Genomic DNA, 15,639 nt, shown 5'->3' on the forward strand with positions numbered 1-15,639 from the left:
AAGTGATCAGGCCAGACATGGCCGCTTCACAACCGAGCCTCATTCGTTTGCTGCGTGAGATCTGCCAGCACACAGCTGGCCCCTTGAAACCATAATCTCCTAGAATGTGGGGCCAAGGCACAACCAGGAGGAAGGCTACCAGCGAGCCAACGTGTTCATGGCTGCGCAGATCCTTTTTAAGTCAGTGTTTCCCAAACTTAGGCCTCCAGATTTTTGGGGGGACTACAACTCCCATCATCCCTAGCTAGCAACACCAGTGGTCAGGGATGATGAGAACTGTAGTCCGAATACAGCAGGAGGAGCAAGCCTGGGAAACACTGCTTCAGGTCAACAGCTGGTGCATCTGTGGGAGGTGCAAACTGCTCAGCCTCCATCTCCCGGAGTCCTTCTTTCCATTTTACGTATTTTTATTTTGTACTTTTCAAGTTTATACATTTCACTAATTTTACAATCATTTTGACATTTCAAAACTTGACTTCTTTCTCCCTCTTTCTGCGGTTCCTTAAATTTGTTTTTAATATCTTCTGCATATCCAAATTAACTTAATTTACTCATTTATTCACCTTCTTTAAATATATACACTTATGAAACTGCAGCTTATTACAATAATCCTAGCAATGTTTTTATCTGTTTATAATTTATCTGTAAATATTCAATAAACCATTTCCATTCTTTTATTTTTTAAAAATGTTATCTTGATTTCTTATTCTTCCAGTAAGTTTCACCATTTCTGCATATTCCATAAGTTTTTGTACCCATTCTTCCTTTGCTGGGACCTCTGCTTCTTTCCATTTTGGGGCGGGTAACATTCTTGCCGCTGTAGCAGCATACATGAATAAGTTTCTTAAAATTTTAGGTAGTTCTGTCCCTATAATTCCCAAAAGAAAAGCTTCTAGGGTTTTGTTTTGTGTGTGTGTGGTTTTTTTTTTACAAAGGTTATTTTAAACATCCTTTTTATTTCATTATATATCTAGAGCAGGCATAGGCAAACTCGACCATCCAGATGTTTTGGGACTACAGTGGTACCTCGGGTTCCAGACGCTTCAGGTTACAGACTCCGCTAACCCAGAAATAGTACCTTGCGTTAAGAACTTTACCTCAGGATGAGAACAGAAATCGTGCAATGGCGGTGCGGCGGCAGCAGCGGGAGGCCCCATTAGCTAAAGTGGTACCTCAGGTTAAGAACAGTTTCAGGTTAAGAACAGACCTCCAGAACGAATTAAGTTCTTAACCTGAGGTACCACTGTACAACTCCCATCATCCCTGACCACTGGTCCTGTTAGCTAGGGATGACGGGAGCTGTAGTCCCAAAACATCTGGAGGGCCGAGTTTGCCTAGGCCTGATCTAGAGTCCTCCTTTCCAGACAGACCCGTCCAGTCAATGAAGTACCAAATCCTAAACCTTTGTTTTAAGCTCCACTCAATCCCATCCATAAAAACTCACACCGCGCTGGTAAAATCAAGAGGCTGGTGAACAAAAGCCGTCTCGTAACTCCTACCTGTATCTGGGAAGAAGCTGTTAGCCAATTGCTGCTGCTGCTGTTGTTGTTGTTGTTGCATCACGACTTGCTGCGGCTTGAGCCCCATCATCTGTTGCTGTTGCTGCTGGACCCCCGGCATGGGCTTCTGGGCCAAGACCTGCTGTTGGTTCTGCTGGCCATGCGCCGCCTGGATGCTATGTTGGGCGGCAAGCATATGAGCCTGGTTCTGAGCCACCCCCATATGCGGGGCCAGGACTTGACTTTGCTGGGGACCAGCCAGTCGCTGCTGCTGCTGCTGCTGCTGCTGCATCAGCTGCTGGTTGGCCACCATCCCTTGCTGCCTGGCCACCATGCCCAACTGCAGCTGCTGCTGGGAGCTCACCAACTGCCCGTCGTGAGACTGGGGAGGGGGAGCCGAGTGAGCCAACATGGTGTGAGCCTGGAGGTGCTGCTGGGAGCCCCCAGGCATCTGGGCTGACATCTGCTGCTTCTTCTGCAGCTCCTTCTTCTCGTGCTCCAGCAGGTCTTCGATCAACAGAGGCAGCTCGCTGGCCACCAGGGAGCTCTCCATCTTGTCGAGGTCATCAGCAGGAGAGTGCTGCTGAGAGTTGGCCAGGCTCAGGGGTCCTCCGTCCAGCTCAAACTTCTCCAGGATGGAGTTGCCGGCGTTGGCCATCTGCATGGGGACCAGCGGCGGCCGGCCGGGGGCACCGTAGAGGACCTTGTCGGAGATGGAAGTGAGGCTGTTGCCGTGGAACGACGTCATGCCCAGCCGGACTCCGCCGGGGCTCATGAGGCCCTGGCCGGGCTTGATGTTGACCGCCAAGGCAGCTGCCATTTTCTCGGCCCCTTCAGACTTGATAGGAAGCTTCTCCGGGGCGCCGGTGTTGAACTGGCAAGGCGACGGCTTCAGGCAGCCTTCCTCTATCTTGGGTTTGATATCGGCCGGCAGGCTGACCAGCTTACTATCAAGCACGTCGCTGTGGGCCTTGAGCGTTGAAAGGATGGGGGAGGGCGGTGGCACCCCTGAGGCAGAGGATGGGCAGGGAACGTGGAGCAGGCCGAGCCCTTCTTTCGCCTTGGGCACCTCATCTCTGGGCAACGATGGCTTCCTTGGCTCACCCGGCTTCCCAACGCCGGCCGAGGGCGTTTCCTTGAGGTAGGGTCCGGCCGAGGGCTCCTTCTTGAGCAGATCTTCCCGCTCGGCCTTCTCGTTGGCCGACTCCACCAACCGCAGGTGCTCGTTGAAGATGTCCTTCTTGTCCCCGGTGTCCAGTTCCGGGTCGGTGTAGGCCAACAAGTCAAACTCGTCTCCGTTCAGCAGGTCGTCGAGGTGCGGGTCATTGGTTTCCAAGTTATCCAGGTTCCCCAGGTCGTCGTCGCCTTTGGCGACGTCCGGGTCCAGGCTCAAGTTGGCCAAGTCGTCATCGTCCTCCAGGTCTTTGTGGGAATCAAAGTCGTCGTCTAAGTCCGGCTCCACTGGCACCTCACAGGGCAGCTGCCTGCCAGCCAGGCCTAGCTGATTCCTGCCAGCAGCTGGGGCAGCGTCAGTGGCAGCTGAGGTAATGGGCACATCTTTAGGGCCGGATGAGGAGAGTGGTCGGGGCGGGATGTGTTGCATCTCCAAGTTTCCAGGGGGCAGGATCAACTGGGACACAGCCTTGGCATGGGGATGGTGGTTGTTGCTCATCTCTGCCCCCTGCTGAGGAGAGGATGATATAGGGACAGACATCTTCTGGGCTTGCAGGCCTTGGCTTCCCAGGACAGGAGCCTGCATGGGCATAACGGGAGATTTCAAAGCCTGGCTGGCACCGTCATTCCCAGGTATGAAGAATCTGGTTCGAGCCTGTGGGTTCTGCTGGACAAAGGTGGGCCCTGCGCCGCTCCCAAGCACTCCCTTCTGGATGTTGTGCCTCAGCTCAATGAACTGGGCTCCCAGAGCGCCGGTCGAGGCTTGAATCTGTTCTCCGGGGCCTGGCAGGCGTGGGGCTAGGCCTGCTAGGGCTTGCCGGCTCAAGTCTTGGGTGGGGGGCTGGGGGAAGCGCGAAGGGACAGAGAGACGCATGGACACAGCTTGCTGCTGCTGTTGCTGCTGCTGCCACATCTGCTGCTGTGGAGACGGGGCTTGGAAGACACCGCGGGGATAAAATGGCTGCGCGGCAGCCACTGAAGACCTGGAAGAGGAAGGAACAAATAGAGAGAGAGAGAGAGAGAGAGAAAGAGAGAGAGAGAGAGAAATGTCAGCTACGGGACACAAGTGGGGACTATCAGGTAGAGGTGCCTCATAATCACTTCTGACAGAAGGCCACTTTCCATGCTGCTTGAAAACCACAATGGGGACAACCTTCCCAAACAAACCACATTTGCCTACTGAAGTAAGGCCACATGGCCTGCAATTGCACCTCCCGCCTCCAAGACAACAGCCTGTCAGGCACACGGAATCAAATAACTGAAAAGTTGGTCACCCCTTGCGATGAGGAATCTTCTTACCCAATGTGGAACTCGAACCCATAACCCTGAGATTAAGATGCTCAACTGACCGAGCTATCGCTTGTAACCTTTAGTGAAGTTCCCTGAGCTGCTGTCAACCACCTGGCCTACTCTGCTCTGGGGAAGTTCTGATCTTTTAGGGTAGCCCTTTGTCATCTTTCCCTTCTTTCACGGCCAACACTGTAAGCTCTCTGGGGCAGGGGCCTGTCACGTTTTGTTCATCAACGGTACGCACGCTCCAGAGGAATTCCTCCTACAGGCAGCCTTTGTTTCCCAGCAAAGCATGGGAATCTAATCTGCCTCAGGTGAATGCAGTACAGTGGTAACTCGGGTTACATACGCTTCAGGTTACAGACTCCGCTAACCCAGAAATAGTACCTCGGGTTAAGAACTTTGCTTCAGGATGAGAACAGAACTCGTGCTCCGGCAGCACGGCGGCAGCAGGAGGCCCCATTAGCTAAAGTGGTGCTTCAGGTTAAGAACAGTTTCAGGTTAAGAATGGACCTCCGGAACGAATTAAGTACGTAACCAGAGGTACCACTGTAAAACAGGTCAGAGCAAGGTCTCAATGGGAGGATCGCACGCCAACAGAGAACCTGCCCTTGGTTATCCAGCCCCTGGAGTCTGGTCTCCTAAATGGCACCACGCGACTCACCTGCCATTGATATCCATGGTAGAAGGGGTCGCTGATGGAGGGGGGCGGGCAAGTCGCTCGTCCTGCACGTAGGGCCCTTGCCCCATCACCCCACTGGGAAGTTTGCTCCCCGCTGGGGTGCCCCCCAGGCTGCCAAGCATTCCTTTGTCCTGGGAAAAGGGAGAGGGGAAGACAGACCCATGTGGATGTCAGTTGCTTTTTTGACAGCATAGTTTTTTTCCGGGGGGTGGGGTGGGGAGGTAGAGGGCCTCTCTCAGAAACCCATAATATGCCCCGGCCTCACGCGTTACCTGCACTGTTGGATAAGGAGTCATGCTCCGGTTCATCTGCTCAAAGGCCTGCCCGCCACCCTCCGGGTTCCACGACGCCTGGGCGTTGTTGGCGGCTGCGGCTGCACTTTCCTTCTCTTGCCTCAAGTTGTTCCTCTGGATCTGCTGGCGGATGAGGAACTCGCGGAGTCTCTGCCGCTGATGGGAGGTAACCGGAGAGACAGGGAGCGGGCTGTTAGTCTGAGGGTCTCAAAAGGGGCAGCCGGATTGTACTTCAAGGCAGCCCAAAGTGTGGCGCCACAAAGGAAAGTAAGCACAGGCTAGGCAAGCAAGGATTAATTGGAAGGAGCAGGATCTATAAGCCAAACAGGGTGCAAGTAAATCAAATTGTAATATATAGCCAGTCTGGCCTGCAGTGTGCAGGTGGTTAAAGGGCCAGAGTTCTGTATTCAGTTTTTTGGTTTATGAAAATATTTACGTAAACAATTTAGTCAATCACACAAGTCAGAAAACATCCACTTCTCAGGAATCCAACATATTCCTAAAAACTGATTATGTATGCAGATCTTTTCTAAAATATGTTCTGCTTTAATATGCAATAGTGCTGCAGGTGTGAGGTATTATTTAAAGGTAAAGGGACCCCTGACAGTTAAGTCCAGTCGCAAATGACTCTGGGGTTGCGGCGCTCACCTCGCTTTATTGGCCAAGGGAGCCGGTGTACAGCTTCCGGGTCATGTGGCCAACATGACTAAGCCGCTTCTGGCGAAACCAGAGCACCGCACGGAAATGCTGTTTACCTTCCCGCCGGAGCGGTACCTATTTATCTACTTGCACTGGTATGCTTTTGAACTGCTAGGTTGGCAGGAGCCGGGACCGAGCAACGGGAGCTCACCCCGCCGCAGGGATTCAAACCACCGACCTTCCGATCGGCAAGTCCTAGGCTCAGTGGTTTACACCGCAGCGCCACCCGCATCCCTCTGAGGTATTATTTAGGGACCAGGAATTCAATTTACTGCGAGCTCAACATTGAGAGAGAATGGTATGAAAATGGCAATGCGATGGCACTTAATACCTCTGAACTTAAGATTTCAGAAGCTGGACGTAGTAACTGTTGATACAGTGCAAAAAAAAAAAAAGCCAAAAAAAGCAGGCTGCTTCCACATGTGGTTGCCATGTTACCAAACGCTCATCACATGTTTTGCAAAAAATGATTGTGCAACTTCAAGCAATATCACCCCTTACGAATGTTAATGCATTTCTGGGCCTTCTTAAACGTTACTCCAGATTTACTGTGCAATCAGAACCCTGGCTACTCAAGAGTTCATTCCTACTGACTTCAAGGAGCTTTACTCCCGTGTTAAGTGGGATTAGGTCTGCACCCTTAGCTCTTAGAAAGAAACATTGGGTGGTCATGAATGAGCTAGAATGGTTTTTGCTCATTGCTGGAAATGTAAGGAGACGCCTTCAAAACCAGAATGGCTGGGGAAAGTGTGGGAGACTCTGATAAAAGAGTGTCAAATCGATGGCGTTTGACGATCCTACAAACGGGCTTGAATGTGCTGATGTAATGTGAAGCTCAGCTGTTTTCACAAAGAACTCTGTGTCACTAGGTCATCATCATCATTTAAGATGCAATGAATGAAATATACTGTATACCATAACCAAATTCGGATCATTGCCGTCATTAGGGTTTAGGGGCAGAACCTAGTGAATTTGTGGCTGACAACCCATTGGAGGATTAGCATGGCATAGCATCCAAACTGGAGCTGGGCACTCCCTGGTTTGAACCTTACTCTTAGCTAAAAACTGAGTAAGGTCACTGTAGTTAAGACTGGCCTCTCTCTCAGCCTTAGTTCCTGTAATCTGCAATATGAGGGCAACACTGGCCTGCATTCAAGGGTCGGCTGCTTTATGAAATGATATCACAAGACATCAAAATGTTCTCAGGATTCAGGCCTTGGGCCAGCTTCTGCTCCAGGATCAGGCCTGCCCCCCTAGAGAAAAGGATGCTAACAAGGCAAGGGCCTGCCTCTCCCATGACCTCCCCATCTCGCTCCCAAACTTCTACTTATTCTATGGGAGGGTTTCACTTGAGCTTAAAGGCCAAGTACCCTATTCCATTACAGGAAATAACCTATTTGGACATTTGAAGGGCTTACGCCAACTTACCTGTTTAATTTAAGATGGATGCATTGGTGGTCATTGTGTTCTTAATGTAAGCTGACTGTGTTTTATGTCATTTTCTCTCTCTTTCCCTTTTATTATTACTTTTTTATTTTGATAAAGTAATAATAATAAATAAATAAAAACTTGCACCCCTGCCCACGAGACACCATTCCATCGTAACTATCCAGCCTCCCAAAATTTCAACACCTCTTGCGATGGTTTGACCCCTTTTCGTTTCAACAGCACAGATTCTACAAATACCTTCCGCATCTCCTCAAAATAATTTCTCCCGCATATTCCCCATCTTGCCTTAATAGCACATGTTAATTTACCATTAATAGCTATACCCCGCACCCCTTTATACCACTCTTGCATTTTCTATTTCCCTTGCCCCTTCCACTTCCTAGCTATAACTCGTGCAGCTGTAGATAAATTTATGAGCAAGTTCTTCCTGGCCTGTGAACCTTCAACCCCATCGTAAATTGACAATAATGCTACCCCTGGACTTTCAGTCAGCTTTTTTTTCTGATTTCTGTTATCTCCTTAAACACCCTTTGCAAAAAAAATTGTGCTTATTTACACGCCCCCCACCACCACATGTATAAGTTGGGGGACTCCAAATTCAGAAAATGGGGGGAGACAGCCCAGAGCTGTTGAGATACCAATCACACGTCCCCCCAACGCACTATCCGTGTATAAGATGCCCACCAATTTTAAACGTAAATTTTAAATAAAAAATCCTTGTCCGGTTTCTTGGCATCCCTTCCAACATAACACCAAATATTCCTGGTTTAGTTGATTTAATCTTACCAGTATTAAATACCATCTCCAAATTAACTTAATAGTAACTTTCTTCTAAACTTATCCTTTGTTTGTTTGTTCCTCTTACATTTGCTATTATAATATAATTTTAAAAACAAAACAAAACCCTGTTTTGTCTCCTCTATCATTCTAAGCACCAGATTCTCCCATTTTCAGTTATGGGGTATCAGAGTTTTTAAGGGGCTAACCAGGCTGGGATAGCTAGGATAGCAGGCTTGTTGGTTTTTGAATGTCTGCTGTAGATTGTTTTCAATTTCGTTGTTCTGTATGGGACGATGACAATAAAGATTATCATATCGTACCTGAAGCCAAGTAGCAGCCCTGCTTACCTGCCGAACTTTCTCCATCTCAGTCTGGGTGGCATTGCTGCCCATCGTCCCCTCCTGGCTGGCTGGCAATTCCTGCAGCTCCCGGTTGGCAGCTCCGACCGCTCCCTCTTCCCTCTTGTCGCCTGCAGGCACCAGGCCTGTCCGCGGCAGGTAGGCCAAGGAGCCATCTTGTTGAGGCGGCGGCTGCGGCTGGGGCAGAGCTGAGGGCGGGCGCAGCGGAGAGACATTGTAGGAGTCCGCGGTGCCCTTGCCAGGGCCGAGGGGGCTGCCAGCTTGGTGGAACCCCGGTGAGGAGACGTAGCTGGTGCTCTGGGGCTTGCCGGGGGCAAAATGGCTGTTAATGCCGTGGGAAGGGGAACTCTTGAGCGGTTCGCTGGGCGGGAAGGTGAAGCGCATCTGCTGGGCCTGAGTGCTCGGGAAGACGCTTGCACCAGGGGAGCGAGCAAATTGGGGCTGCGGGCCAGGCTTAGGGGGGGCTTCGGAGGAGGGCGGCCCTGCTGGGAAGCCCCCGGAGGCAAGGGTATTATGGGAGCCGGGCATGGGCTTGAAGCCGGCCTCCGGCATCTGGGGGCGAGGGGGTTTGTGCAGGGGTGCGAAGGGGTCCCGTGACTGCGGCCGCGAAGGGGGGCGGGAGTAGGGGTCCGGGGACTGGAAGCGGGGGGTCACCGGGGACTGGCAGAAGGCTTCATTGGAGAGCGGCCGGGGCGTGAGGGGAGACTGGGAGCTGGACTGGGACTGGGGGCTAGCGGGGACGCGGGAGAAAGGGTCGGAGGGCAAGGAGCGGGGTGGCAGGGCACAGCAGCTTTCCGGGGGCGGGGGCTGAGGCCTCGGCGTCAGGGGAGGCTGAGCGTAGGGGTCCGGGTACGGCGACTGGCGGTAGAGGTCAGCCTGGCTGGGGGGAGACGCGGCCAGAGGGTGGGCGTCGGGAGGCCGGTGCCCCAAGCCCGGGCTCTGCGGCTCGACCTGAGACTGGCGGGGAGTGAGCGGGGCCTTGAAAACATCCGGAGCCTTCATTTCGGCCAGGTGGTGCGCACCGGACGGCGAGTCGCCGTAGCTGCAGCCATAGCTGGGGGAGCAGATCCCCGGCCCGGCCTCTTCCTTCTTGATGTCCAACCCTTTCTTCAGATCCCCAAAAGGCGGAGGTGAGAGTAGCAGGGCGGCCCGCTGAGGGCTCCCGGGCACTGATAGGTTCTCCAAGGACCCGGTGGGGCAGCGGGGCTTGAGGAAGTGGTCTGGTGTGGAGGGCTGGTGCCTCGGGGTCCCCGGAGGGGTGGGCTGGAAGTCCCCGGGCTGCGGGGCCGGGCGAGGGTTTGGTAGGAGCGGAGACTGTCCGGAGGAAGAGGAGGAGGAGGAAGACGAGGACGAAGCAAAGCCAGCAGGCACTGTCGGGCTCTGGCCCACTGAGGAGGGAGAGGGGAAACCTGAATCTGGCGGGGGGCAGGCCACGCCGTAGGGCTCGTGCAAAGGCACTGGAGCGGGGGGCTGGGCACTGGTGGCAGAAGAGGGGAGCTTGAGGAAGAGCTCGCTGGGCGACTCGACGCCGCCGGACCCGCTGGGCAGAGCTGCGGCGTTGCTGACGTAGAGCGGCTGCCCTGGCACAGAGGCGGCGGGAGGAGGAGGGGGCAGCGGAGGAGGCGGCTGGGGGGCCGCGGTGGGCAGCGCCCCCTGCTGGGGCGGGATGCGCAAGTGTAGGGCCGGCCGGTCTGGCCTGCGCAGCACCTCGACTTTGGTCTGCTTGTTGATCTGGCTCTCGGCTTGCTGCGAAAGACAGAGGAAGAGGCGGAGCGTCAAAAGGGCGCCGTCAACACCCAAGCACACAAGACACCCATTTGGTGACACCTTCTCACACACATGGTGAAAAGGGAAGAAACGGGGGGAAACCCAGGTCATGGGACATATTCTGCTCTCAGGGACAGGAGGGAAAGCATCTGAGATGCACCCAAAGGAACCTCAGAGAGGACCTAGAGTTTCTGCCCTCTTTACAGAGGTTCCAGAAAAGTACCTGTGCTAGTCTGTTGCAGCAATGCAAAGAATCTTGGGGGGGGGGCCTTAAAGACAAAAAATCTCACATATGTATTTCTAACTCCTGTCTCTCTGCTACCAAGGCTTCTGAACTGATTAACAAGAAAACCTATCACATAAGAATCCTACACACGAAGGCCACACAAATAATTTAGATTTTTCTTGGCGCAGGAACTAGTTCCACAGACAATTACACGGTGGTTCTGGCACAGCTTCCCCATTGGGTTTTCCTGCTCAGCCCATGCTACCCTATCTACTGATTACGCCACTGCCCTTGGCTTACCTTCTGCACCTTGTTGATGCGATGGGCTGCCCGGTTATCTTTGGCCTTTTGCTGCAGAGAAAAACCCAAAATGAGAAAGGATGGCAGGAAAAACACCCCCACCCAAGGTTGGATGAATGCTCCTTTCCTAAATCACATAATTGGCCACTTTTTTTTTAAAAAGTGTCATCATTTCACTTTGATTTTACATAGAGTGATACCTCAGGTTACGAACTTAATTCGTTCCGGAGGTCCGTTCTTAACCCGAAACCGTTCTTAACCTGAGGCGCACTTTTGCTAATGGAGCCTCCTGCTGCTGCCATGCGATTTCGGTTCTCATCCTGAGGTAAAGTTCTCAACCCGAGGTACTACTTCTGGGTTAGTGGTGTTTGTAACCTGAAGCGTTTGTAACCCGAGGTACCAATGTATAAGATAAAAATAACTTTAAAAAAGGTAAAGGACCCCTGGACGGTTAAGTCCAGTCAAAGGCGACTATGGGGTTTCGGCGCTCATCTTGCTTTCAGGCCAAGGACTGTGACTTGCAGAGTAATTTGCAGAGTGCGAATTAATTTAATTCTTCTTACAAACAGGAGGCCATCCCCTTGAAATTAAACTGAATCCTGTATTCACGGGCCACTTACCAAGTATGGGGCTTTGTCTGGGGCCGGCACCTTTCTCCAGAGCTTCATGATCTGCTTGCAACGGCTGGACCAATCTGTGGAGGGATGGGGGAAAAGGAAGAGAGAGAAGAAGGCTTACACGCAGGCCCAAGACCTTCCAAGTCCAGAGATTTTGAACACCGGTTTGATATAAAGCTGAGGGAAAGAAGGCAAAGTGACAGACAGAAGCTTCTAGAAAGGCCAGTGTGGTTTCAAGATCGTTTGAGACCCACATGCAAATCTGTGCAAATCCATCATCAACTCCGGACAGTGAGGTCCAGCTCCGATGGCCTTCTGGCGGTTCCCTCACTGCGAGACATGAAGCTACAGGGAACCGAGAGGGCCTTCTCAGCCGTGGCGCCCTCCCTGCAGAACGCCCTCCCTTCACATGTCAAGGAAATAAACAACTATCTGACTTTTAGAAGACATCTGAAGACAGCCCTGTTTAGGGAAGTGTATCGGGAAATTTTGTTACGTTTTTGTATGTGCTGGAAGCTGCCCACAGTGACTGGGGAAACCCAGTCAGATGGGCAGCATATTAAATAATAGCATCATAATCATTATTATGCAGAGCCGCAGAACATACCACCGCTCTCGCTGGCTAAGCGTCTTCTTTAGAGCATCACAGACTTCTACTGAGGGAGAGGCAGGAAGACAGGCCACTAGGCAGCTAGACTGGTGACTGGGAGCGGCCGCCAAGATGCTGACCTTTAAAGCCCTGAACGGCCCTATCATTCAAGCCTGGACACTGAAGTCCAGCTCCGAGGGCCTTCTGGCGGTTCCCTCACTGCGAGAAGCGAAGTTACAGTGGTACCTCGGGTTAAGTACTTAATTTGTTCCGGAGATCCGTACTTAACCTGAAACTGTTCTTAACCTGAAGCACCACTTTAGCTAATGGGGCCTCCTCCTGCTGCCGCGCCGCTGGAGCACAATTTCTGTTCTCATCCTGAATCAAAGTTCTTAACCTGAAGCAATATTTCTGGGTTAGCGGAGTCTGTAACCTGAAGTGTATGTAACCTGAAGCGTATGTAACCCGAGGTACCACTGTACAAGGAACCAGGCAGTGGGCCTTCTCAGGCGTGGTACCTACCCTGTGGAACGCCCTCCCATCAGATGTCAATGAAATAAACAACTATTTGACTTTTAGCAGACATCTGAAGGCAGCTCTGTTTAGGGAAGTTTTTAATATTTGATATTCTAGCGCTTTATATTATTATTATTATTATTATTATTATTATTATTATTATTATTATTATTATTAATGTTATGTTGGGAGCCACCTAGAGTGGCTGGGAAAACTCAGTCAGATGGGCGGGGTATAAATACAGTGGTACCTCAGGTTAAGAACTTAATTCCTTCCGCAGGTCCGTTCTTAACCTGAAACTGTTCTTAACCTGAAGCACCACTTTAGCTAATGGGGCCTCCTGCTGCCACTGCGCCGCCACTGCACGATTTCTGTTCTCATCCTGAAGCAAAGTTCTTAACCTAAGGTAATATTTCTGAGTTAGTGGAGTCTGTAACCTGAAGCGTGTGTAACCTGAAGCGTATGTAACCCGAGGTACCACTCTAATAAGTTGTTGTTGTTATGCCACAGGAGAGAAAGTGGGCAGGATAATAATAATATAATAATTTATTATTTATACTCTGCCCATCTGGCTGGGTTTCCCCACCCACTCTGGTCGGCTTCCAACAAAAGATTGAAAATGCATGATAACATCAGTCATTAAAAACTTATCTAAACAGGGAGGAGAGAGAGAGAGAGAGAGAGAGAGAGAGAGAGAGAGAGAGGAAAAGAAAGAGCCACCCACCTGGGTAGTCTTGTTTGAGGTTGGGGAAGTTCATGTTGGCATAGAGGACGGGCGAGATGGTGGAGAGCTCTCCCAGCTCTTCATCTTTCTCCCATCGCTGCAAGCTCCGCTGGTTGTACGACAGCCCGTCGCTCTCCCCCTCCGTGGTGGGCGTGGTGGGGGTGGACGCCGCAGAGCTGCTGGCCCAAGGGCTCTCTGGCTCACACTGCTCTGGGCTAAAGAAGCCACTCCTCTCCCTACATGGGCGAGGGGGGAGGAAGGAGAGAAACACAAGGCATGTTGGATAAAAGATTTAGGGATACCGGAATAGGTAAAGGTAAAGGGTAAAGGGACCCCTGACCATTGGGTCCAGTCATGAACGACTCTGGGGTTGCAGCGCTGATCTTGCTTTGTTAGCCGAAGGAGCCGGCGTACAGCTTCCGGGTCATGTGGCCAGCATGACTAAGCCGCTTCTGGCGAACCAGAGCAGCGCACGGAAACGCCGTTTACCTTCCCGCCAGAGCGGTACCTATTTATCTACTTGCACTTTGACGTGCTTTCAAACTGCTAGGTTGGCAGGAGCAGGGACCGAGGAACGGGAGCTCACCCCGTCGCAGGGATTCGAACCGCCGACCTTCTGATTGGAAAGCCCTAGGCGCTGTGGTTTAACCCACAACGCCACCCACGTCCCTTTGAATGGAATAGGAGCAGTGCCTAAACCCAAGGGGTGGGGGGAATCCTTCCAGGTGCGGTTGGAGCCCAACTTCCACCACCACCCCAGCCATCACAAACAAGATCAAGAATGAGTTGGAGCCCAGCAACATCCAGAAGGCTCCACCGCCGGTGGTCTAAGAGAGAAGACGCCAGTGCGGGTGACCTACCTGCTATCAAGAAATGGGGACTGGCAAACCCCTGAGTAGGTCTCCATCGGCACAGCGGGTTGAAGGGGCCCAAGGGAGACCCCGGCGCCACCTAGAAACAAGAAGAGATGGATCACAGAGCTGGAATCAAGAGGCGCTTCTCCTCCCCACTGTTAGGGTGCGAGCTGCAAACTCTCGACGGGTTCCTTTCTTCGTCTCAGCAGAAGCGACTCAGAAAGTCTCCCTGCATCTTCGCAGCAGCAGAGTCCGGTAAATTCCCAAGACAGGAATAACACCCTCACCTTCCCAATTCTCCTCTAAAGTCTTTTACTATTTACAAGTTGCATATAGCGCAATGGGTCTACGTATAAAATAAGAAGCAGAGCGATATACAGATCTCTGCTCCCTTCAGGTATCCGGCCAGAGAGACAGGCTCACGGACCATCACTGACTGCCTCTCACACTACTGCATCTCTCCTCCTCCAGACTAGCCCTGATAAGGACACCTGTGGCCGGCCAGAATTCTGGTTGCTAAGCAGATGTTGCCAAGCGTGCCTCAAGGATGCGTTTCAAGGCCGTGCTTCAAGGCTTGTTTCAAGCTTATTTTGGCAGCGCACCAAAACACCCACAACCCCAAAGACACACTGCTTTCTGTCCAGCAGCAGTTTCACGCAGGGCGTGTTGCCAGTCCCGCCGGGGATCAAACCTGGAACTGTCGGTACAAAAGGCTCACAATCTACCACCGAGCCGCAGCCCTTTCACAAAAAACGAAGGCTTACAAGCACACAAAGTGCAGGTGCTTTGGGCTGAAGTGGCTGAAGTTCTAAAAAGCCCGCAAAAAACAAACAACCCATTTGAACACTTATGATGTAGCAACAAAACCACCACCACTCAAACCACCCAAAAACTTGCCTTGCCTGGTTACTTGAATAAAATTCTTATATACCACATGCAAATACCCACTTCTTATTTACTAGCCAAGTTGAAATAACTTCCTTCCATCTACCAGCCCTAGCAATGTACTATAGCTACGGCTGGGTGATATTATTGAAAAGGTCTGAGTATAACGGCTGCCTAAGTCCAAAAGTGAAACTAAAACACCAATAGTTTTGGACATCACAATGTAAGGTAAACAGGTAAAGGACCCCTGGACAGTTAAGTCCAGTCAAAGGCGACTATGGGGTTACGGCGCTCATCTTGCTTTTTAGGCTGAGAGAGCCAGCGTTTGTCCGCAGACAGCTTTCCGGGTCATGTGGCGAGCATGACTAAACCGCTTCTGGTGCAACGGAACACCGTGATGGAAACCAGAGAGCACAGAAATGCCGTTTACCTTCCCGCCACAGGGGTACCTATTTATCTCCTTGCACTGGCGTGCTTTTGAACTGCTAGGTTGGCAGGAGCTGGGACAGAGCAACAGGAGCTCACTCCATCGCAGGGATTCGAACTGCTAACCTTCTGACTGGCAAGCCCCAAAGGCTCAGTGGTTTAGACCACAGCGCCACCCGTCACAATATACAGAGCAGATAGAAAGAAAGCTGAGCTGGTTTTTATGTTGCATCGCCACTTCTGTGATATTTCTTTTATATTTGTATGCGGCTTGGATATTTTTCAATACTAAGCAACATAAAAGTAAAGGTAAAGGTAAATGGCCCCCTGACCATTAGGTCCAGTCATGACCGACTCTGGGGTTGCGGCGCTCATCTTGCTTTACTGGCCGAGGGAGCCAGCGTACAGCATGACTAAGCCGCTTGTGGCAAATCAGAGCAGCACACGGAAACGCCGTTTACCTTCCCGCTGGAGCGGTACCTATTTATCTACTTGCAGTTTGACGTGCTTT

At 51.6% G+C, this 15,639-nt stretch overlaps 1 protein-coding gene across 15 annotated transcripts in view; it reads right to left on the bottom strand.

Moving 5' to 3' along the window:
- KMT2D (lysine methyltransferase 2D) overlaps window positions 1-15,639 on the bottom strand; it is a 110,027-nt gene that overhangs the window by 36,619 nt on the left and 57,769 nt on the right. For all 15 annotated transcript variants that reach the window (XM_083598447.1, XM_083598456.1, XM_083598446.1 and 12 more), the window contains 8 exons: window positions 13,824-13,914; window positions 12,964-13,199; window positions 11,138-11,211; window positions 10,518-10,568; window positions 8,213-9,970; window positions 4,917-5,093; window positions 4,627-4,775; window positions 1,500-3,655 (listed from right to left, as the gene is read on the bottom strand). In XM_083598447.1, the coding sequence (XP_083454573.1) occupies window positions 1,500-3,655; window positions 4,627-4,775; window positions 4,917-5,093; window positions 8,213-9,970; window positions 10,518-10,568; window positions 11,138-11,211; window positions 12,964-13,199; window positions 13,824-13,914 (4,692 nt within the window). The remainder of the gene's footprint in view (window positions 1-1,499; window positions 3,656-4,626; window positions 4,776-4,916; window positions 5,094-8,212; window positions 9,971-10,517; window positions 10,569-11,137; window positions 11,212-12,963; window positions 13,200-13,823; window positions 13,915-15,639) is intronic.

Source organism: Podarcis filfolensis (genome assembly GCF_964270895.1).
Source record: "Podarcis filfolensis genome assembly, chromosome: 2".
Lineage (NCBI taxonomy): Eukaryota > Metazoa > Chordata > Lepidosauria > Squamata > Lacertidae > Podarcis > Podarcis filfolensis.